This window comes from Pezoporus flaviventris, unplaced genomic scaffold (assembly GCF_033815535.1).
Source record: "Pezoporus flaviventris isolate CSIRO_AGI_PZ_B2104156 unplaced genomic scaffold, CSIRO_AGI_Pfla_v1 ptg000123l, whole genome shotgun sequence".
NCBI classification, from domain to species: Eukaryota; Metazoa; Chordata; class Aves; order Psittaciformes; family Psittacidae; genus Pezoporus; species Pezoporus flaviventris.
Window position 1 is genome coordinate 1377817 of NW_026892671.1, and position 24910 is coordinate 1402726.

General features: G+C 47.9%; 1 protein-coding gene and 4 pseudogenes across 1 annotated transcript; 3 read left to right on the forward strand and 2 right to left on the reverse strand.

The window, feature by feature from the left end:
* Positions 1 to 3138: 3138 nt before the first annotated feature.
* LOC133282463 (olfactory receptor 5AP2-like) lies at positions 3139 to 4096 on the reverse strand (annotated as a pseudogene).
* Positions 4097 to 5939: 1843 nt separating this feature from the next.
* On the forward strand, positions 5940 to 6926 carry LOC133282464 (olfactory receptor 5J3-like; annotated as a pseudogene).
* A 5418-nt stretch (positions 6927 to 12344) lies between these two features.
* Positions 12345 to 13274, reverse strand: LOC133282465 (olfactory receptor 8I2-like; the record flags this gene model as incomplete). The annotated part of the gene is made up of 1 exon (XM_061478460.1): positions 12345 to 13274. A coding segment is annotated over exon 1 (930 nt), but the record flags the coding sequence as incomplete, so codon positions are not given.
* Positions 13275 to 19571: 6297 nt separating this feature from the next.
* LOC133282466 (olfactory receptor 5J3-like) lies at positions 19572 to 20558 on the forward strand (annotated as a pseudogene).
* A 248-nt stretch (positions 20559 to 20806) lies between these two features.
* LOC133282467 (olfactory receptor 9G19-like) lies at positions 20807 to 24257 on the forward strand (annotated as a pseudogene).
* The last annotated feature ends 653 nt before the right edge of the window (positions 24258 to 24910 follow it).

The window sequence follows — 24910 nt, forward strand, 5'->3', positions numbered from 1 at the left end:
AGAAGGTGCTCAGGCATTGGAACAGGCTGCCCAGGGCAGGGCTGCAGGCACCAGCCCTGCAAGTGTTCACAAACCCTATAGACAAGGCCCTCAGTGCCATGGGTTAGTGGTGGCCTTGGCAGTGCTGTTGTAAGGGTTTGACTGGATGAGCTTGAAGGGCTTTTCCAACCTGGTTCATTCAATGAGTCTAAAAGGAGCCCAGTTCATGCAGCCTGACCCCAGCCTCTGATGGGGATGGAAACACAGTGAGTGGAGGACACTCTGTGTGTGTGTCTTCCAACTTGAACTCTTGAAACTGCTTTTTTTATCTGAACAAATACTAGAGATACAGAAACACACCTTCACTGAGCACAGATAGAGACACAAAACTGTGATTTAATGACTCAGCTTTTAATTATCTAAATTCGAAGAAGGTGAAACTACTTCAGATCTCCTAATCCCTCCTCCCAACACTCTTAAAAGAGGTATTTTAGTTTTCCTTTAAGTTGGACTAAAACTTCATATAGGGGGAAAACATATAAGATAATTGAAGGACTAAGAAACCACTTTCTTTGCATGTTTTCCTAGAAGTGGTGGGGAAAACTATCATTTAAGTTGAAGGGAAGGAGACAGATGCAGTGAAATGCCCCAGGTCAGGTTTGGTCTCCCTTATATAGAAATGTGGTGCCATTTCCTCTGTCCTGAAGTGCCCAGGACCTTGGCAAGCACTTGACATGTACATCCTGCAACCTTCAGAAGGGTTGGGTCATTCTGGAGCCACATCTGAAAGCTCAGAGTGAGCCCCAGGGGCATTTCCATGGTGTTAATAGTCAATGTTCAGGCAACTGAACTCTGTCCCAGATGCCTTTATGCTTCCTGACATGGTTCATCCAATCTGATCCACCTACCCATGCTCATGTGAATGTTTCACTGGGATAATGGTCTAGGACTATGGAATTATGTCTGTGTGGTGCAGTCATCATAGTGAAGAAATAACTGGGACAGCTCAGGAACAGACACACGTTACTTCATGACTTCTGGTTGCCCAAAAGAGTGGTAAATGCTCCATCCCTGGCAGTGTTCAAGGGCAGGTTGGACACAGGGGCTTGGAGCAAGCTGCTCTAGCGAAAGGTGACCCTGCCTGTGGCAGGGGGTTGGGACTGGATGATCTGAAGGGACCATATGGTATCTAAAGATGAGAATTGCTAACTAATTGTTAGGTTAACAAGACTGTCATATGAATATCATCTTTAATGTTCATGTCAATAGAGGCCCGGTTTTGAATCATCTCCACAAAAAACAATATTCTTCTCCAAAACATTTAGGCTGATCTAACAGCACCTGAAGCACAGGACAAAGAGACCCATGTCCAGCTCTTCCTACCAAAAAGGTGCTTGCTATTTGAGGTATCAGAACTTTTCATGGAGAGGACCCCCGTCATGTATTTGATGCGGGAAGTTTGTCTCTAGAGCCAGGGGTGGCTGCATTTTATAGATCCCTTCTCTGCAAAGATTGAAACAGAATTCGTACAATGATGCTCTCAGTATGAAATGTATTTCCAAAACCTCAAGCCTGTTTCTTGTGTTGCTGGAATTCACCATGCTTCCTCCCCGGCATGTTAAACTGAGGTTTCTATTGCCAGCTCACTGAGCAGGTTCCTCCACACAAGACTAGGCAATCTAGAGCTCTATTAGTGAAGTAGCATCCAGTCTGGGTAAATGTTTGAGCATTTCAGTTGTCTCTGAAATGGAAACTTTCTTAAACCCAAGAGGAAATAAGAACACCAGAGTGGGCTAATTCATCAAGCAGCGATGAGCCCTACACAGGACACCGCTCATCTAGACTCCTGTTTTCACAGAAGCTCAGACCAGATGATCTTTTGAGGCCCAGCCTGGGCTTTCTGTGGCTCTATGATTCTATATGTATAGTGTAAGCCAAAATATCCAACAAAATGGAAGAAAACAAGATATGGTGAAGATTTTGAAGGAAGCCCTCTGATATCCAAGGTGCCAAGCCCTTTAGCATTTAATGATACAGATTCTGGCTCCTTCATTGACTGCAGGTCAAAGCCACGTTGCCCCCACACCTATGACAGTTTATGCTTTCATACTGTTGTTTTTCTGAGCACATAAAAATTCTGTTCACCATCCATATACTTTCCCAATATAAGTTAATTGCCACTCACAGGAGGTAAGGGAAAGATACTTTCCCCCATCAGTGTGTTTTGGCTTTATTGAGACCCAGACAGCTCTCACTTACCATCAATTCTTTGTTCTTTCATTTATGGAAGCTTCCTACAAAGTTAATTCTAATGTGAAATAGACAATTTGGTTTTCACGGTGTGCTTGAGCATGAGTAGGGCGTGGACATGGGATATGGGTGCTTATCTCCAAGTGGAATTTCATTTCTCTCACCATTTAGGTAAAAGGTTATTTCAGATGAATGTAAAACACCACTTACAATGAATGGGAGGAGGTCTTGATGTGCCCGAAATGTCCCTAACACTGGGTGGTCTCAGCACAGTTCATCATCCTCCATTATGAATTAAATTGTCTATAACTTTTTCCTTTAAATGAAATCTCCTATGAAGCTGCAGCCTGGGGAGGGATTCCCTTTAACATTCAAAGGCGCAGCTTGAGATCTTGATTCCCACCAGTTTCTGTTCCTTGAAAGGCACAAACAAATGCAATGAATCTTTTGAAACCTTTTCTGTGACTCTTTTTCAACAAGCAAATGTAAAACTACACTTCACCTTCCCTCCCACCCCAGCAGCTTTAATAAAGAGCTCACAGGTAAGAGGGAGGAATTTTATTGGAGCTGAGGGACAAGGTCAAGAATCTTGCAAGAAAAATAGATATTTATCAGTGACAAAAGCTATAACTGAATAAAGCTGATTGGTGTTTTCTGTGAGGAAAAGAGGCCTGGGATAATTGAGGGTAATTTCTTCCTACAGGCTGCTAACTATGAAGTGAAATGAAGTATGAGGTTCCTCTCCTTTTGGTTTCCTTCCAAGGAAGGAAATTGTGATTTGGGGGATCTATATCTCATTAAAAACTGTAATTGAGTTTTGTGCAGGAAGCATGGAAGGATCATGGGGATTATTGGGAAAAATTCCATTGTTTTAGTGCCCCATAGGCTTTCTCACTTGAGATGAACTGTTCATGTCCTGGATGACAGAAAGTTTTTGTGTTGCCAGCAGCTGAAAATCCTCCTCCCGCATTTCACCAGAGACCCCATCACCTCCCTGTTCCTCAGGCTGTAGATGAAGGGGTTGAGCATGGGGATGAGCACAGCATAGAAGATGGAGGCCACCTTATCCAGACTCCTGTGGCTAGAAGGAGGTTGTAGGTACATGAAGAATCCTGTCCCAAAGTACATGGAAACAGCCATCAAATGGGAGGCACAGGTGTGGAAGGCTCTGGCCCTGCTCTGTGCTGAGCACATCCTCAGCACAGTGCGGATGATAGACATGTAGGAGAGAAAAATAACCACACTTGCACCCACCGCATTGATGGTGACGAAGGCAAAGATGAGCATCTCACTGCTGTGGGTGTCAGAGCACACGAGTTATCACAGGGAAAAGCTCGCAGAAGAAGTGGTCAATGCGGTTGGGACCACAGAAGGAACCTCCAAACAGGCACCATGTGCAGATGATGGCACTGAGGAAGGCAAATAGGTAGGATGATGCTACCAGCTGCCAGCAGACAGGGCTGGAGATGATGGTCACATAAAGCAGGGGGTGACAGATAGCAACGTGCCGGTCGTAGGCCATCACGGCCAGGAGCTGACACTCAATAGCAGCAAAGAAAACAAAGGTGAGGAACTGCATCATGCAGCCAGTGAAAGAAATGGTTTTGTCCTCTGATAACAGGTCTGCCAGCATCCTGGGGGAGATGACTGTGGAACAGCAGATGTCAGTGAAGGCAAAATGGGTGAGGAAGAAGTACATGGGGGTGTGGAGGCTGGGAGAAACCCGAACCAAGACGGTGATCCCAAAGTTCCCCACCAAAGTGACAATATAAATCAATAGAAACAAGACAAAAAGTGGGGTCTGTGCATATGGGTTGTCTGTAATTCCCAACAGGATGAATTCAGTCTGTGTGTGATTTCCTCCCATGACCAGGTGTTACCTGCTGAGATAAAAGGAATTAAAACATCACACTGATTAAAAAGAGATATTCAGGAGTGGATCTAACTACAGTCAGTCACTAGTTTAACTTTGATGCTCTGGTGCAATTAATATAGTTTACTGTATTTTCTATCCCACATTATATATATGTTTTTCACTTGCGGTACTTTCAATAGGACAGGGAGCACGTAGAAGCAACAAATGGCACTTGTTGCTGGGATACCTAAAACTATGGATTTATTCAAACACGTGTGTTTTCAGGTATGCTGAAAGAATCAGATTTTTATTCACTTTCGGTTTGGCAGCAATTTGTGCTGGAAGACACCTCACAGGGACCTCATAGCAGTGAATGTAAACCTGGAGCAAGAGAAAGCCCCAGTCCCAGGGTAATCCCATCTTACACATTAATGTCCTCTAAATATATTGCCTTGACTTTTAACTATCATTCATGTCACCAAATTGCATTTATCAAACTATTTCAGATCATTTACAACAGATAACATTAACATTGGTTAAATGGACAATAAAACATCCTAAACCCATGGGCACTAATTTGCTTCCTTAAAAACAGAGTTGATATTTAAAATGCACTGATTCCAAATTCTGATTTGTTAGTGATTATATTCTGTTGGCAATCTGAAATTTTTATTTCTTTATAACAAAGTAAGATTCCTCCTCATTTAACACATTAACACATTTAACACATTTAACACAGGTCGAAGGAGGTGATAATGCCCCTGTACTCTGCTCTTCTGAGACCTCACCTGGAGTATTGTGTGCAGTTCTGGTGTCCTCAACATAAAAAGGACATGGAACTGTTGGAACAAGTCCAGAGAAGGGCCACGAGGATGAGCAGGGGACTGGAGCACCTCCCGTATGAAGACAGGCTGAGAAAGTTGGGGCTGTTCAGCCTGGAGAAGAGAAGGCTGCGTGGAGACCTCATAGCAGCCTTCCAGTATCTGAAGGGGGCCTATAGGGATGCTGGGTAGGGACTCTTCATTAGGGACTGTAGTGACAGGACAAGGGGTAAAGGGTTAAAACTGAAACAGGGGAAGTTTAGGTTGGATATAAGAAGGAAATTCTTTCCTGTTGAGGTGGTGAGGCACTGGAATGGGTTGCCCAGGGAGGTTGTGAATGCTCCATCCCTGGCAGTGTTCAAGGCCAGGTTGGACGAGGCCTTGGGTAATATGATTTAGCATTAGGTGTCTCTGCCCATGGCAGGGGGGTTGGAACTGGATGATCTTAAGGTCCTTTCCAACCTTAACTGTTCTACAATTCTACTGACAGCAATGTGCCAGCTCAGCCTATTTTTTGCTGTCTAGGACAGGACTTTCTGCCCCAGGCTGCTAGGGAAACCTCCTGGGTCTGGGGTATCTCACTCATTGAGTTGCTGTGGGCAGCTGGGGATCCAGCAATGCTGTATCAGAGCTGGGGTGATGGATTCAGGGCTCCTGGGGCATCACACTCAGATGTGTTTAGTCTTTCTCATGGAGCAAATGGAATGTACAGTCCCTTTTTCTGCCTCCCTAATGAAATGTGATGACCAGTTTGCAAGTTCTTCACCTCTTCTCCAGTTTTCAAATGGTTCAAGATTGGGTTTGGGTTTTTAAAAGAAAAGGTCTGATTTCGCCTCATGATTAAGGGATTTCTGAAGGGCTTTTGAATGCGTTTCTCTGCCTGTGAAGATTCACCAAGAACCACAGTTAGATGTTGCCTCAACTATCAAATCTTTATTGTTCTAGTGTCCAGCCTAACGGAGTACATGCAAGCCACATGGCATTGCTCTTCCCTATTTTACTCCATCTTTCCTCATTCCCACAGGGATGCTGCCATGCAATACAGTAACAGGGCTGAAGGCAACCACACTGCAGTGACCCACTTCATCCTCCTCGACCTGACAAGCAAGCCCAAGCTGCAGACTCCTCTCTTTGTAATCTTCTTCATGATTTATCTCATCACTCTCATGGGCAACCTTGGGCTGATGGCACTGATCAAGACAAGCCCCCGGCTGCACACCCCCATGTACTTCTTCCTCTGCAATCTCTGTTCTCGATCTTTGCTACTCCTCTGTCTTTGCTCCAAAGCTGCTTCTTGCCTTCTTGGTGGAAAACAAAACCATCTCTTACCCTGCCTGCTTCCTGCAGCATTTCTACCTCCTCATGTTTGTGACCACAGAGGTGCTCTTGCTGGCTGTGATGGCTTATGACTGCTATGTAGCCATCTGCAACCCACTGCTCTACACGATTTCCATGCCCCAGGGGTCTGTGTTCAGCTGGTGGCTGCATCATACATGGGGGGGGGGAAGATTTTGAACTCCCTAATCCAAACCTGTTGCTTGCTGCTGTTGCCTTTCTGCAGTCCAAACACCATCAACCATTACTTCTGTGACACTAACCCTTTGCTGGAGCTCTCTTGCTCCAACAGCCACCTCAATGAGCTTTTGCTTGTAATTCTTCATGGGAGCATTTCCGTGTCTGTGCTGGTCCTCATCATCACCTCCTATGTATATATCCTCTTGTCCATCCTGAGGATTAGGTCTGCTGAAGGAAGGCACAAAGCCTTCTCTACTTGTGCCTCCCACCTCCTGACCTTTACCTTGTTCTACGTCCCTGCTGGGCTCAGCCACATGCAATCAGCTTCCAAGTACTCCCTGGAGACAGAGAAAGTCACCGCTGTGTTTTACACCCTCCTTGTCCCTATGTTCAACCCTCTGATCTACACCTTGAGGAACAAGGATATTAAAGATGCCCTTAGAAACGCAAAAGCAAGTAACTTCATTGTGAGCTGCTCATTGACCAACCCAGTCCCAGCTGGTTGATAGAACTCCTAATCTTTCCCTTTTTAACTCATTTGGTGTCAGCTGTCTGGAGGAGGAAGGAACTGAATGTCTTTACAGGAGCAGGTACAGCACATTCTAACCATGTTTTAAACTCTGCAGAGACTCGGTGATGTTAAGCATCCCCTCAATATTGGTCTCTGATAAATATTCTCTTGTCATCTCTTGGGTTTTTGTTTTGGGGAAAATAGATGTGATATCATAGGAGATGGCAAAAATAAGCCCATGAGGAATTTCCCTCTTCAGTTTAGCTTTAGAAGTTGCACTGATTCAAGCAGTCATTTATCCAGAGGTAAGTTCAAGGAGGGATGAAGGGTTTTGAGGAGGTATATCTGAAAAACATCACTTTACTTTGGGCTAATGCAAGGAAATGCATAAAATCCCATTTGCTTCCAGAAGGATGTGCAGTGCAAAGTAAGGAAATGGGAGGAGAAGCAGAGCCACTGAGCTGCCAGAGGATGAGCATGGTACCTGCTGTGATTGAGCATTGGGAAGATGCTAAATTGCTGTGTGACCAGAACATCCCAGACTGGAGGCAGCACAGCTGTGTCTGTCATCCTGCACCTTCCTTCCTACCACTGCAAACATCCAGCTCAGCCAAAGAGGTTTCACAGCACTGTGTGCGTTGGAGGGAGCTTAAAGGCCCCCCATTTCTAACCTCCTTGCTGTGGGCTTCATCTCATATCTGGTTTAGGAGAAGTAGCAGCTGAGAGTAGGATTTTCCCCTATTGCCAAGGATTTTAGTATGATTGAATGTAATGACTTTAGGGAGAAGTATGTTTTTTTCCCCTATTTTCTTGTTGTGGGGCTGCTGTAAGTGATATTTCCTCCCCCTCAACTCTTCCCCAACACAACCTGTTAACTGAGAAGGTACCACTGAGGAATGCTGCAGAACTTCATGCTCTGCAAAGCAGAAATAACCAACTGCAACCTGTTAGAGACCTTCAGCAATAAGCTCTTCCTGTAGCAAATAGAGACCTGGATGCATTGCAGGATAGGGGGGATCATCTGTTACTTCATGGTACTTTGCACATGGCTGCACCCAAGTTAGTCCTGACGTTGTGTTTTTCATAGCTAAAAATAAAAAGAGAGACTCCCAGCACCATTTCTGTTAGTTGGACATGTAAAATATGACTAAGCATACCCACTGTATGCTATACCTAGAATTGTAACTTGTTTTTTCCCCCTCAGATGTAGGAGTTTGCATTTGGATGCCTGATGTAGAGTGCAACAAAATCTATCTGGAGCACCCAGTTGAATAGGGGTCATTTTCCCTAAGAGACAGACACAGACAAGGAGGAGGAGATATTTATAACACTTAGTTTCCATTAGAGCTTGCCTTGTCCCTAGCTTGGACACCAGAGGGTCTTGCCCCTCATGAAGAGTTGTTTGTGCTGTTTGCATGATGCAAGTTGCCTCAAGGGAGCAGCCAGGACCAATTATTCTCAATGGGAAGGCAAGCTGGGAGCTGAAAGTGGCCACAAAGCAGAGCACTGTCCCCTTGTGCCTGAGCACAGCAGCAGCTTCCACTGATAGCCCAGGGGAAACTGAGAGTCAGGTTCATGGTTGCTACAGACCAGGAGCAAGCCCAGTTACAGCACAGCCCTGGAAGTGGGCCCACTGCCAGGACTGAGCTTAAATAGAGCCTGAGCCTATGTCAGAGGGTGTGTGAGAAGGACCCAGGTGATGCTGGCCATGGCAATTACTGTGGCTGCACTCCCTGATGTCTCAAGGAGAGGGGAACTGGGTTTTCCACCACCCAATGCCCTAAACACAGCAGCAGCTCTGCATTAAGCTTCCTCAGATGTATTCCTGTGCGCAGAGGATGAAAGAATGGAGCAGAAAGAAGCAAAGAGCTCCTTTATTGTGTTAATGAGAATCATCCCTCCTCAGTTATGCAAAATCATGGAATCATGGAATGGTTTGTGTTGGAAGGGAGCTTAAAGCTCATCCAGCTCCGACCCCAACACCTTCCACTGGAGCAGCTTGCTCCAAGCCCCTGTGTCCAACCTGCCCTTGAACACTGCCAGGGATGGGGCAGCCACAGCTTCTCTGGGCACCCTGTGCCAGCACGTCAGCACCCTCATAGTGAAGAATTCCTTCCTTACATCCAATCTGGATCCCCCCTGTTTCAGTCTGAACCCATCACCCCTTGTTCTTTTCCTACAGACCCTGATGAAGAGTCCCTCTCCTGCATCCTTGTAGCCCCCTTCAGACACTGGAAGCTGCTCTGAGGTCTCCACGCAGCTTCTCTTCTCCAGGCTCAACAGCCCCAGTGTTCTCAGCCTGGCGCCATACGGGAGCTGCTCCAGCCCCTAAGCATCCTCGTGGCCTCCTCTGGACTTCCTCCAGCAGCTCCATGGCCTTCTTATGTTCCCTGCAGAGAAGGACTTGGGGGTGCTGGTCGATGAGAAAATGAACATGAGCCAGCAGTGTGTGCTTGCAGCCCAGAAAGCCAAGCGTATGCTGGGCTGCATCCAAAGGAGCGTGACCAGCAGGTCAAAGGAGGTGATCCTGCCCCTCTGCTCTGCTCTTGTAAGACCTCACCTGGAGCATTGTGTGCAGTTCTGGTGTCCTCAACATAAAAAGGACATGGAACTGTTGGAACAAGTCCAGAGGAGGCCACGAGGATGCTCATGGACTGGAGCACCTCCCGTATGAAGACAGGCTAAGAAAGTTGGGGCTGTTCACCTGGAGAAGAGAAGCCTGTGTGGAGACCTCATAGCAGTCTTCCAGTATCTGAAGGGGGCCTATAGGGATGCTGGGGAGGGACTCTTCATTAGGGACTGTAGTGATAGGAGAAGGGTAACGGGTTCAAACTTAAACAGGGGAAGTTTAGGTCGGATATAAGGAAGAAATTCTTTAATGTGAGGGGGGTGAGGCACTGGAATGGGTTGCCCAGGGAGGTTGTGAATGCTCCATCCCTGGTGGTGTTCAAGGCCAGGTTGGACAGAGCCTTGGGTGAGATGGGTTAGTGTGAGGTGTCCCTGCCCATATCAGGGGGTTGGAACTGGATGATCTTAAGGTCCTTTCCAACCCTAACTATTTTATGATTCTAGGATTCTACAGACACCAAAACTGTATCAGAACTGCAGGGGATACCAGAGCTGTATTGAACCTTTGGTCCTTCCCTCAGATCTTCAAGCTCACTTGGGATGAACAGTTATCAACCAGGCAATGGAGAAAGTGGTCACTGCCTTACCTCAAGGCTGAGCCTCCTTTTTGTGGGAACTACTTTCATTTAGCACAATTTAGACACAAAACACCATGGTGCTGTCTCACTCCTGCTATTAAATAACTGATACTTATTTGGATGAATTATCAAAGACTCAGTCCATGCTTAAAATCACCTGAAGCTGTTTGAAGAAAACCATTTGTTTCCCAAACTCCTTCTGGCTGCATCAATACGTCCAAGACCAGTTCTCCTGCAGAGACCTACCCAGGAAGACAGGCCCAGGACAGTTTGCTCTGTCCTTGCCCATCTATCACATACCTCTTCCTTTCAGTGTTTCCTGAGGAAGCCCTTTACATCCACAGGGATCATCTAATATTGCATTGAAGGGAGCTGAAAACAAACACAACAAAGCATCCTCTGTGTGGATGGTTTGCGCTGGTCATGGGGAGTCCTTTCCATCAGATTCATTTATTTCCAGACACTTTACTAATGATTGTACAACACTTTGGTCAAAAGCATTGGCTCAAAACGTGGCTGCTTTGAGGATATAACAGGATGAAGTCATATTTCCCAGTCTTCATCTGAAGAATCCCGAGTGCCGGTGTGTCCTGAATGCTTCTCCTAGATGAAGAGACATGATAAAACCCTTAGGAGAAATATTAAATAAAAACCTTGTCCCAGACATTTAGAAAAGTCAAAGGATGGGGCAATGAGAGGAGAAAATTGAGCTATGAAAGTGTGGGGAAGGAAGAAAGAGAAGAATGTAGATGGCTTTAGATGTTTACAATGTCAACCTGTTTTTCTGCTCGAAGGCACCAGACTGACAGTCGGGGAGATGCACTGGAGGAGGGTAGAAAAGGATTTCTGTGTGGTTTTGAATGTCTTTCTTCCCCACTGAGTACTGGGCTAAACCGAAGGCTTGTGAAGTGGGAAAATCAGTGTAACAGAGGGAGAAATAACCCTCAACCTAATTTAGAAAAGAAGAATAATTTAATTAAAAGATTATTGAAAAGAACTACATGAATCCGGAAAGAGGCACTGAGAATACCTGGGTGTGCTTGTGCAGGGTGAATAATGCAGCTTGAAATCCCAGAAGCAGACAGCTGAGTACTGCACTTGCTCTATCAGCTTCGTCAAGATAGCCAGGCAAGCAGCACCTTGGGTGTTCAGGGGAGAGGAGGACCCCTGATCCTCCCGCTCACCTGCACTCAGGCTCTTTACACCCCTACTTAAATTCTCAGCTGAGCAGAGGCTCAGATATGACTTGTCCCCATTTAGCACAAAGGCTTTGTTGACCAACAGACTGTCAGAGCTTTATTTCTTAGAATCGCATCCTAGTTTGTGTTGGAAGGGACCTCAAAGCTCATCCAGCTCCAACCCCTGCCACGGGCAGGGACACCTTGTACTAGGGAAGCTTGCTCCAAGCCCCTGTGTCCAACTTGGCCTTGAACACTGCCAGGGATGGGGCAGCCACAGCTTCTCTGGGCACCCTGTGCCAGCGTCTCAGCAACCTCAGAGAGAAGAGCTTGTGCCTGAGAGCTCATCTCAGTCTCCCCTCTGGCAGGTTCAAGCCATTCCCCTTGGCCTCCTGCAGGTTTTTTGTAGCCCTCTTTGGACACTGGGAGCTGCTCTGACGTCTCCACACAGCTTCTGTTCTCCAGGCTGCACAGCCCAAATGTGCTCAGCTTGGCTCCATACAGGAGCTGCTCCAGCCCCTGAGCATCCTTGTTGCATCTCTGGACTTGCTCCAGCAGCTTCATGTCCACCTTGTGTTGGGGACACCAGAGCTGTATCAAATCCTCTTGCCCTTCCCGCAGTTCATCATTGAGGAAATGCTTATAAATCAGGCAATGGAGACAGTGGTCAGTGCCTTATGTGAAGTCTGAGCCTCTTTTTGTGGGCTCTAATTTCATTTAGCACAATTTAAACACAAGACACAATGGTGCTGTCTCAGGCCTGCTATTAAATACCTGATACTTATTTGGATGAATTACTGAAGGCTCAGGCCTCGCTTAAAACCACCTGAAGCTGTTTGAAGAGAACCATTCGTTGTGTTGGCTTCCATACCCTGCACTTGCTGTAATAATGACCAGTAGTGAGCTATAATGACCAATAATGGCCAGTAATGCTCAATTCCGTAATCACATATTCCACATATTCCTTCCTTACCTCCACAGTACTGAAGAGCTCCAAATGTGCTTTCAAACCCTGCATAGATGTGGCAGCAGCTTTCGCTCCCACAGCCTCCTCAGAGCCCCCTTCACCTCCTTGTTCCTCAAGCTGTAGATGAGGGGGTTGAGGGTTGGGGTGAGGATGCAGTAACACACCGACACCAGCTTTGCCTGATCCCATGAGGATGCCTCATGAGGCTGGACATAGGTGAGGATCGCAGGTGCGTAGAAGATGGTGATGGCAGCCAAGTGGGAGGCGCAGGTAGAGAAGACCTTCACCCTCCTCGTGGCCAAAGGGATCTGCAAGACGGTGTGGAGGATGTAGATGTAGGACACCAGGATCATCAGGAGAGAGACCATGCCGTTAAACGTAACACTGGACACCAGCACAAACTTGTTTCTGTGGGTGTCTGAGCAGGAGAGCTGCAGGAGGGTGGGCAGCTCACAGAAGAAGTGGTTGATGCTCCTGGCCTGACAGAAGGACAACCTCCCTGCCAGCGTGATGTGCACCAGGGAGGTGAGGAACCCGATGGTGTACACCAGCACCATCATGCCATAGCAACGCGCCCTGGTCATGGTAGTGGTGTAGAGCAGGGGCTTGCACACAGCTGTGTATCGGTCGTAAGCCATTACCCCAAGCAGGAAGCTCTCACAGACAGCCAGAGCCACGAAAATATACATCTGGGCAAAGCAACCCCAAAAGGAGATGTGGCTTCTCCCCAGCAGGAAGGTCTCCAGGGCTTTTGGGATGATAGCGGAGGAAAGGCAAACATCCATGCAAGATAAGTGGCTCAGGAAGAAGTACATGGGAATGTGGAGGTGGGGGTCAGTGTTGATCAGCAGGATCATCATCAGGTTCCCCAATACCGTGAAAACATAGAGGGATAAGAAGACTGTGAAGATGGTGGTTTGTAGCTCTGGGGCATCAGAGAAACCCAAGAGGATGAAGCTGTTTAGAACAGTGAGGTTTCCTGTATCTGTCATTTCAACAAGTTGATGGATTTGGATTGAAATGAAAGGAATCACTGAAATACATCACTACAAGAGAAATAATGTGGAAGTTTAGTTGGAGTTTAATCCATAAAGTCAATGCAATGGAAAATGGTGTATTTGTAATCGTGTATTTCTGTGTGTAGCCAAAGATCTGAAGTCAAAGAGGTGAAGGAGCTCATTACACAGCCTGAAATTAAAAGAGAATAATTTTACCATGATTGATACACACATCACTAATGAAACACTGCAAAACATCACTCTATCCAAACGTAATACAATAAAATCAAAGAAGTGCATCTCAAAATGTGGAAAACAGAAAAGATTTTGTATTTTCTTCACTGATTTCTGGGAATTTTAAGGTTTATTTTTCTCTCTTTTTTGGTTTTTTTTTTCAGAGTGGATCAGTGCTCTTCTGTAGCTTCATTACTTGTGCTGCATCCTTTTCAACACCACACAAAGCCTTGTACTTGAAATTTGTTCTAAGTTCTAAGTTTATCTCCTTTTGAAGAACCCCCACCCTGCATAATGTTAAGGGAAAGCAGTGGACTTGGCTCCAGCAGAGCTTTGCTGTGGTTGCAGTGAGCTTCCTATGACCAACCCAAATATCCACCTAAGGGTGTAAAACACAAAATATGCCATATATAAACCTAAATCTTAAGGCTTTAGCTTGGATATTCTCATGCTAAAATATTGCTAAATCAGTTGTAGATGGGGTCAGGAACATTGGTGTTTTTGAAGCAAACTTACCCCGTACTAGGGCACTTTTATTCACGCCATGGGTTATCATAGAATGGTTTGGGTTGAAGGGAAATTAAAGCTCAGACAGCTCCACACCCTGCCATGGGAAGGGACACCTTCCACTAGAGCAGCTTGCTCCAAGCCCCTGTGTCCGACCTGGCCTTGAACACTGCCAGGGATGGGGCAGCCACAGCTTCTCTGGGCACCCTGTGCCAACGCCTCAGCACCCTCACAGGGAAGAACTTCTTCCTTATTTCAAACCTGATTTTCCCTGTTTCAGTTTAAACCCATCACCCCTTGCCCTATCGATACAGTCCCTGAAGAAGAGTGAAATTCAACATGCCATCAAAGCATGGGAGAGTTAGCATGACCAGGGTCAAACTGGACCCACCACCCATCAAACCCTTTTCTACCTGCTTGGTTAAAGAGGAAGGTGGTGGTGGATGCAGTGCCTGCAGCTCGTCCTGGAGCTCATGCGATGGGTTGAAGGAGAGATGCCTGCGAGCAGGATGCTCCAGGCTGGCTGGTGGAGGGGTTTTATCTCACAGGAGGCATTACCTCAGAGGCTTGTGTTGTGCAAACTGTTCTCCCAAAGGACCCTCCTCCATCGGATAATTAGTTTGACTTGATCAGCAAAACAACCTCTCAATTCCTCTCTCCCCAAACTCCTTCTGGCTGCATCAACACCTCCAAGACCAGTTCTTCCCAGGAAGACAGGCCCAGGACAGTTTGCTTTGTATTTCCCCATCTATCACATACCTCTTCCTTTCAGTGTTTCCCTGAAGAAGCCCTTTACATCCACAGGGATCATCTAATATTGCATTGAAGGGAGCTGAAAACAAGCACAACAAAGCATCCTCTCTGTGGATGATTTGTGCTGGTCTTGGGGAGCCCTTTCCAGGGGACCCAGGCCATCAGCACCCTGGCTGTTCAGGTGGAAGGAGGACCCCAGATCCCCCCACCTAACAGCACTCAGGCCCTTTACACCCCTACTTAAATTTGCAGCAGAGCAGATGCTCAGACATGACTTCTCCCCATTTAGCACAAGGGCTTTGTTGACCAACAGACTGTCAGAGCTTTATTTCTTAGAATCACAGCCTGTTTTGTGTAGGAAGGGAGCTTAAAGGGCATCCAGTTCCAACCCTTGCCACAGGCATGGACACCTTCCACTAGAGCAGCTTGCTCCAAGCCCCTGTGTCCAACCTGGCCTTGAACACTGCCAGGGATGGGGCAGCCACAGCTTCTCTGCGCACCCTATGCCAGCGCCTCAGCACCCTCACAGGGAAGAGCTTCTGCCTAAGAGCTCATCTCAGTCTCCCCTCTGGGAGGTTAAAGCCATTCCCCTTGGCCAGTCCCTACTGGCCCTTGGCCAAAGACCTTCTTCAGGTTTCCTGTAGGCCCTGTCAAACACTGGAAGATGCTCTGAGGTCTCCACACAGCTTCTCTTCTCCAGTCTGAACAGACCCAATGTTCTCAGTCTGGCTCCATATGGGAGGAGCTCCAGCCCTTGACCATCCTCGTTGCCTCCTCTGGACTTGCTCCAGCAGCTCCAAGTCCTCCCTGTGTTGGGGACACCAGAGATGTATCAAACCCTTTGGTCCTACCCTCAGTTCATAGAATCATAGAATCGTTAGGGTTGGAAAGGACCTTAAGATCATCAAGTTCCGAAGCCCCTGCCATGGACAGGGACACCTCACACTAAACCATATCACCCAAGGCCTCGTCCAACCTGGCCTTAAACACTGCCAGGGATGGAGCATTCACAACCTCCCTGGGCAACCCATTCCAGTGCCTCACCACCCTCACAGGAAGGAATTTCTTCCGTATATCCAACCTAAACTTCCCCTCTTTCAGGTTTAACCTGTTGCCCTTGTCCTATCATTACAGTCCCTAATGAAGAGTCCCTCCACAGCATCCCTATAGGCCCCCTTCAAATACTGGAAGCTGCTTTGAGGTCTCCACACAGGCTTCTCTTCTCCAGGCTGAACAGCCCCAACTTCCTCAGCCTGTCTTCATACAGGAGGTGCTCCAGTCCCCTGATCATCCTCGTGCCCTCCTCTGGACTTGTTCCAACAGTTCCATGTCCTTTTTATGTTGAGGACACCAGAACTGCGCACAATACTCCAGGTGAGGTCTCACAAGAGCAGAGGAGAGGGGCAGGATCACCTCCTTCGACCTGCTGGTCACGCTCCTTCTGATGCAGCCCAGGATACTGTTGGCTTTCTCGGCTGCAAGCACACACTGAAGCCAGCTCATGTTCATTTTCTCATCAGCCAACACCCCCAAGTCCTTCTCTGCAGGGCTGCTCTGAATCTCTTCTCTGCCCAACCTGTAGCTGTGCCTGGGACTGCTCCGACCCAGGTGTAGGACCTTGCACTTGGCATGGTTAAACCTCATGAGGTTGCCATCAGCCCACCTCACAAGCGTGTCAAGGTCCCTCTGGATGGCATTCCTTCCCTCCAGCATATCAACCGAACCACACAGCTCGGTGTCATCGGCAAACTTGCTGAGGGCGCACTCAATCCCACTGTCCATGTCAGCAACGAAATGTTGAACAAGACTGGTCCCAACACCGATCCCTGAGGGACCCCACTCGTTACTGGTCTCCAGCCGGACATTGAGCCATTGACCACAACTCTTTGTGTGCGGCCATCCAGCCAGTTCTTTATCCACCGAGTGGTCCATCCATCAAATTGATGTCTCTCCAGTTTAGAGACAAGGATGCCGTGTGGGACAGTGTCGAACGCTTTGCACAAGTCCAGGTAGATGCCATCAACTGCTCTACCCCTGTCCATCAGTTCTGTAGCCCCATCATAGAAGGCCACCACATTGCTCAGGCAGGATTTCCCCTTAGTGAAGCCATGCTGGCTGTCACCAAGCACCTTGTTGATTTTCATGTGCCTTAGCATGCCTTCGTGGAGAACCTGCTCCAAGATTTTGCCAGGCACAGAGGTGAGACTGACTGCTCTGTAATTCCCCGGGTCATCCATTTTCCCCTTCTTGAAAATGGGGGTTATATTTCCCTTTTTCCAGTCATTGGAACTTCACCTGACTTCCATGATTTCTCAAATATGATGGCCAGCAGCTTCGCAACTTCATTCACCAGCTCCTTCAGGACCCGTGGATGCATCTCATCAGGACCCATGGACACGTGCACGTTCAGATTTTAAAGATGGTCTCGAACCAGTTCCTCTCCTACATTGGGCCCAAGGTCTTCATTCTCACAGTCCCTGCATCTGCTTTCCGAGACTTGGGTGGTGTGGTCAGAGCCTTTGCCAGTGAAGACTGAGGCAAAGAAGTCATTCAGAACCTCAGCCTTCTCCAAGTCCTGTGTCGCTAGTTTTCCCGACAGCTTCCTGAGGGAGCCTACGTTCTCCCTTGTCTGTTTTTTATTTGCTATGTACCTGTAGAATCCCTTCCTGTTTTCCTTAATACCCCTAGCCAAGTTTAATACTAACTGGCCCTTAGCTTTCCTAACCTAGTCCCTAGCTTCCCGGACAACATCCCTGTACTCTTCCCATGCCACCTGTCCTTGCTTCCACCTATTATAAGCCTCTTTTTTCATTTGAATTTTCCTCAGGAGCTCCGTATCCATCCAAGGAGGTCTCCTGGCCCTCCTGCTGCACATCCTTCTGGTTGGGATGCAACACTCCTGAGCTTGTAGCAGGTGATCCTTGAATATCAACCAAGAGTATTGGGCCCCCCTGCCCTCTAGGGCTGGATCCCATGGAACCTTCCGAAGCAGGTTCCTGAAGAGGCCAAAGTCTGCTCTTTTGAAGTCCAGGGCAGTGAGCTTGCTGCACACTCTTCTCACTGTCCTGAGGATCTCAAATTCAAGCATCTCATGATCGCTGCATCCAAGGCTGCCCTGGAGCGTCACATTTCCAACAAGCCCTTCCCTGTTGGTGAGCACGAGGTCAAGCATGGCACCTCTCCTTGTCGGCTCCTCTATTACTTGCAGAAGGAAGTTGTCTTCTACACAATCGAGGAACCTCCTGGATTGCTTGTGGTGGGCTTTACCGTCATTCCAACAGATGTCAGGGTGGTTGAAGTCACCCATAAGAACAAGGGCCTGCGAGCATGAGGCTTTTCCTATCTGTCTATAGAGTGCTTCATCCACAGGTTCTCCTTGATCAGGCGGTCTGTAACAGATCCCCACAGTAATGCCTCCCAGAGCTATATTCCCTTTAACCCTGACCCACAAACTCTCTGTGGACTGCTCACCTGCCCCCAGACAGAGTTCCATACTCTTTAGCCTATCCCTAACATAAAGGGCAACTCCCCCTCCCCGCCTGCCAGGCCTGTCCTTCCCAAAGCGCCTGTAACCTTCTATCGCAACACTCCAGTCATAGGAGCCATCCCACCATGTTTCTGTGATGCCTATTATATCATACCCCTGTAGACGTGCCCGCATCTCTAATTCCTCTTGTTTGTTCCCCATGCTACGGGCATTTGTATAGAGGCATCTGAGCCGAGCTCCAACTGAAGCCGGCTTATTGGCTGGAGTGCCTGGGATATCTCTACATTGCTCCAGGCATTTATTATAGGTGCTGGCAACTGACTGGGTGTGTTGGAATGGAATGATGCTCCCCTCCCCCAACACATGTAGTTTAAAGCCTTTTAATACCTGAGCTGGAGCAGGTAACAGAAGTTAAGTGCACTGACTCTCTGTTAGACTCATCTGCCACACTGAGGGGAATATTTCTCTCTGTGCTGGAACCTGACCAAAACTGCTAATAGTGATAGGACAAAGGAGAATGGGTTAAAACTTAAATAGGGGAAGTTTAGGTTGGATCTAAGGAAGAAGTTCTTTACTGTAAGGGTGGTGAGGCACTGGAATGGGTTGCCCAGGGAGGTTGTGAATGCTCCATCCCTGGCAGTGTTCAAGGCCAGGTTGGACAGAGCCTTGGGTGAGGTGGTTTAGTGTGAGGTGTCTCTGCCCATGGCAGGGGGGTTGGAACTGGATGATCTTAAGGTCCTTTCCAACCTTAACTGTTCTACGATTCTATTGACAGCAGTGTGTCAGCTTAGCCTATTTTTGCTGTCTAGGACAGGACTCTCTGCCCCAGTCTGCTAGGGAAACCTCCTGAGACTCGAGTATCTCACTCAATGAGTTGTTGTGGGCAGCTGGGGATCCAGCAATGCTGTATCAGAGCTGGGGTGATGGATTCAGGGCTCCTGGGGCATCACACTCAGATGTGTTTAGTCTTTCTCATGGAGCAAATGGAATGCACAGTCCCTTTTTCTGCCTCCCTAATGAAATGTGATGACCAGTTTGCAAGTTCTTCACTTCTTCTCCAGTTTTCAAAGATTGGGTTTGGGTTTTTAAAAGAAAAGGTCTGATTTAGCCTCATGATTAAGAGATTTCTGAAGGGCTTTTGAATGCGTTTCTCTGCCTGTGAAGATTCACCAAGAACCACAGTTAGATGTTGCCTCAACTATCAAATCTTTATTGTTTTAATGTCCAGCCTAACAGAGTACATGCAAGCCACATGGCATTGCTCTTCCCTATTTCACTCCATCTTTCCTCCTTCCCGCAGGGATGCTGCCATGCAATACAGTAACAGGGCTGAAGGCAACCACACTGCAGTGACCCACTTCATCCTCCTCGACCTGACAAGCAAGCCCAAGATGCAGACTCCTCTCTGTAATCTTCTTCATGATTTATCTCATCACTCTCATGGGCAACCTTGGGCTGATGGCAGTGATCAAGACAAGCCCCCGGCTGCACACCCCCATGTACTTCTTCCTCTGCAATCTCTCTGTTGTTGATCTTTGCTACTCCTCTGTCTTTGCTCCAAAGCTGCTTCTTGCCTTCTTGGTGGAAAACAAAACCATCTCTTACCCTGCCTGCTTCCTGCAGCATTTCTTCTTCCTCATGTTTGTGACCACAGAGGTGCTCTTGCTGGCTGTGATATCTTATGACCGCTATGTAGCCATCTGCAACCCACTGCTCTACACGATTTCCATGCCCCACGGGGTCTATGTTCAGCTGGTGGCTGCATCATACATGGGGGAGGGGGGATTTTGAACTCCCTAATCCAAACCTGTTGCTTGCTGCTGTTGCCTTTCTGCGGTCCAAACACCATCAACCATTACTTCTGTGACACTAACCCTTTTCTGAAGCTCTCTTGCTCCAACAGCCACCTCAACGAGCTTTTGCTTGTAATTCTTCATGGGAGCATTTCCATATCTGTGCTGGTCCTCATCATCACCTCCTATGTATACATCCTTTTGTCCATCCTGAGGATTAGGTCTGCTGAAGGAAGGCACAAAGCCTTCTCTACTTGTGCCTCCCACCTCCTGACCGTTACCTTGTTCTATGTCCCTGCTGGGCTCAGCCACATGCAATCAGCTTCCAAGTACTCCCTGGAGACAGAGAAAGTCACCGCTGTGTTTTACACCCTCCTTGTCCCTATGCTCAACCATCTGATCTACAGCTTGAGGAACAAGGATGTTAAAGATGCCCTTAGAAAAGCAACAGCAAATAACCTCATTGCGAGCTGCTCATTGACCAACCTGGTCCCAGTTGGTTGATAGAACTCCTAATCTTTCCCTTTTTAACTCATTTTGTGTCAGCTGTCTGGAGGAGGAAGGAACTGAATGTCTTTACAGGAGCAGGTACAGCACATCCTAACCATGCTTTAAACTCTGCAGAGGCTCAGTGATGTTAAGCATCCCCTCAATATAGGTCTCTGATAAATATTCTCTTGTCATCTCTTGGGTTTTGTTTTTTTTTGGGGGGGGAAAGATGTGATATCATAGGAGGTGGCAAAAATAAGCCCATGAGGAATTTCCCTCTTCAGTTTAGCTTTAGAAGTTGCACTGATTCAAGCAGTGATTCATCCAGAGGCAAGTTCAAGGAGGGATGAAGGGTTTTGAGGAGGTACATCCAAAATACATCACTTTACTTTGGGCTAATGCAAGGAAATGCATAAAATCCCATTTGCTCCCAGAAGGATGTGCAGTGCAAAGTAAGGAAACGGGAGGAGAAGCAGAGCCACTGAGCTGCCAGAGGATGAGCATGGTAGGTGCTGTGATTGAGCATTGGGAAGATGCTAAATTGCTGTGTGACCAGAACATCCCAGCCTGGAGGCAGCAGAGCTGTGTCTGTCATCCTGCACCTTCCTTCCTACCACTGCAAACATCCAGCTCAGCCAAAGAGGTCTCAGAACTGTGTGGGTTGGAGGGAGCTTAAAGCCCACCTATTTCTAACCTCCTCTGGAAGTCAAAACACAGCACTGCACCAGCTACCACAAAGGAAAAACATGACTGCTACTGCTGAACCCAGGACATTATCCACCCCTTATTCCATACCATTCACGTCGTGCTCAGATCCCACATTTTCAATACACCATCGCTCTCCCACATATATACATCCATATACATACAGACCAAGAGGAAAAGATCATTTTCTTAGTGCATGGGCCAATCCCTATAATGCTGCCGAGTCCATTCGGCCCATGATGTTCAAAGTTCATTCTCTGTTGGGATGATGGCTGGAGGGAAGTCAGGGCCAGTCGCTGGTGACCTGGAAACATCTAGTTGATGGGCTATAAAAGTATTACACAGCAGGCAACAGCATACAATTGAGTTCACTGGCTGTTTTCCCCTAAAATCAAATCCCCTTGAGGTATACATCGGACTTCCCCATCTTCCTGCATTACCCACCAAGTATATCCAGGTCCCTGAGCAAAAGCAATCCCACGTGTGGGTTTGCCTTTACCTGAAGCAAGAATAACTCAGACTGTCTTGCCCAGCAAATTCTTCATATGCACCACGGGAACTTTGTCCCCCTCTACAATATGTAAAAGTTCTGACTGGGCTGGGCCAGCCCTGTTGGCAGATCCTCTGGTGTTGACCAACCAGGTGGCCTTTGGTAAGTGTGTATCCCAGTGCTTGGAAGTACCCCCACCCATTGCTCTCAGTGTAGTTTTTAACAGCCCATTGTACTGTTTGATTTTCCCAGAGGCTGGTGCATGGTAGGGGATGTGATATACCCACTCAATGCCATGCTCTTTGGCCCAAATATCTATAAGGTTATTCTGGAAATGAGTCCCACTGTCTGACTCAATTCTCTCTGGGGTGCCGTGTCTCCACAAAATCTGTTTCTCAAGGCCCAGGATAGTGTTCCGGGCAGTGGCATGGGGCACAGCGTATGTTTCCAGCCACCCGGTGGTTGCTTCCACCATGGTAAGCACATGGCGCTTGCCTTGGCGGGTTGGTGGCAGTGTGATATAGCCAATCTGCCAGGCCTCCCCATATTTATACTTCAACCATCGTCCTCCATACCAAAGAGGCTTTAACTGCTTGGCTTGTTTAATTGCAGCACATGTTTCACACTCATGAATAACCTGGGCAATAGTGTCCATTGTTAAGTCCACCCTTCGATCACGGGCCCATCTATATGTTGCATCTCTGCCCTGACAGCCTGAAGTGTCATGGGCCCACCGGGCCAAAAATAATTCACCTTTATGTTGCCAATCTAAGTCCATCTGAGCCACTTCAATCTTAGCCGCTTTATCCACTTGTTGGTTGTTCTGGTGTTCCTCAGTGGCCCGACTCTTGGGTACATGGGCATCTACATGACGTACCTTCACCACCAGGTTCTGCACCCTGGCAGCAATATCTTGACACAGGGCAGCAGCCCAGATGGGTTTACGTCTGCGTTGCCAGTTGCTCTGCTTCCATTGCTTCAACCACCCCCACAGGGCATTTGCCACCATCCATGAGTCAGTATAGAGATAAAGTACTGGCCACTTTTCTCGTTCAGCAATGTCCAGGGCCAGCTGGATGGCTTTCACCTCGGCAAACTCGAGGCTCGATTCACCCTCTCCTTCAGCAGTTTCTGCAACTTGTCATCCAGGACTCCATACAGCTGCCTTCCATCTCCGATGCTTTCCCACAATACGGCAAGAGCCATCAGTAAACAAGGCATACTGCTTTTCACTTGCTGACAGTTCATTATCTGGTGGGGCCTCTTCAGCACGCACCACCTCCTCCTTTGGTGACATTCCAAAATCTTTGCCCTCTGGCCAGTCCATGATGACTTCTAGAATGCCTGGACTACTGAGATTTCCTATTCGAGTTCGTTGTGTAATTAACGCAGCCCATTTACTCCATGTAGCATCAGTTGCATGATGTGTAGAGGAGACCCTGCCTTTGAACATCCAGCCCAGCGCAGGCAACCGGGGTGCTGCGGTATGGAATACCTCTTTGGCTAGCTTGGGTCAGGTGTCCTGTCTCTGCTTCCTCCTGGCTTCCCCTCCTCCCTGGCAGAGCATGAGGCTCACGAAGTCCTTGGCCAAACCAAAACATCACTGTTATCAGCTCTGTTCCCAGGCCAAAAGTCAAAACACAGCACTGCACCAGCTACCAAGAAGGAGAAAAATGACTGCTACTGCTGAACCCAGGACACACCCTCATGAGCAACATCACCCTCATAGTGGTGATATGCCATAGCTCACGCCTCCATATCCCAATGGACTTTTTCACTGGCAATTTGTCCTTCCTGGACCTCTGGTATTCCTGTGTCTACACCCCCAAGATCCTTCTGAACTGCATCTCTGAGGACAAGAGCACCTCATTTGCTGGGTGTGCTGCTCAGTTCTTTGTCTCCGGTGGCTTGGCCTGCACCGAGAGCTACCTGCTGGCAGCCATGGCCTATGACAGGTACGTGGCCATCTCCAACCCACTGCTCCATGCTGCAGCCATGACCAAGAAGCTCTGCATAGGGCTGGTGGTCACCTCCTACCTCAGTGGCTTTGCCAACTCTACCCTCATTGCCAGCTACACGTTCACCCCCAGCTTTTGTGACTCCAACGTCATCGATGACTTCTTTGTGACCTGCTCCCACTGGTGAAGCTCTCCTGTGATGTGACAGACAGCTACCAGTCCCTCCTCTACTTCATCCTGACCTTCAACACCATCCTCCCTTCTGCACTCATCCTCAGGTCCTATGTCTCCATCTCGGTTGTTATCCTGAGGATGTGCTCAACTGAGGGGCAGTGCAAAGCCTTCTCCACCTCTGCCACCCACTTCACCACCATCACCCTTTACTATGGCTCCATCCTCTACACTCGTCCCAGTTCCTCCTATGTGCTGGAGAGGGACAAGGTGGTATCTGTGCTTTACACGGTGGTGACTCCCATGCTGAACCCCTTCATCTACAGCCTGAGGAGCCAGGAGGTGAAGGAGGCACTGAAGACACTGATGAAGAGACAGACAGCTTCCTAACAGAAGAAACCCAGGGGTTATGTCCCTAATGATGCACACAGCAAGAAGCGCACAGACCTTGTCTTGCTTGTGCCTTCCTTTGTTACTTATCACAGTCTATGTAGGAGCACAAGCTCTCCTGATCTTGAAGTGCATCATGAGGGACAGGAGATGGCACTGTGCAGACAGACCTCCTCTCCTTCCCACCTCTCCCCATATGCAATATATATCTGTTACAAAATGGGATGTTAGCAGCAGTTGGGATTGTTGCACATCACCTTTGCACTGTGCTTTATCTGAATTAAACATTCATTACTTATGCCCAAAAAAGTAGCTCAGCGAGAGCTACATGTGTCAGAGAATCATGGACAGCTTTGGGCACAAAAGTACAGTAAGATCATCCAGTCCCAACCCCCAGTGACGGGCAGGGACACCTTCCACTACAGCAGCTTGCTCCAAGCCCCTGTGTCCAACCTGCCCTTGAACGCTGCCAGGAATGGAGCACTTACCACTGCTTTGGGCAACCAGAAGTCATGAAGTAACGTGTGCCTGTTCCTGAGCTGCCCAAGTTATTTCTTCACGATGATGCCAGCACCACAGACACACAATTCCATAGTCCTAGACTATTATCCCAATGAAATATACACATCAGCACAGGTAGAGCAGGTCAGATT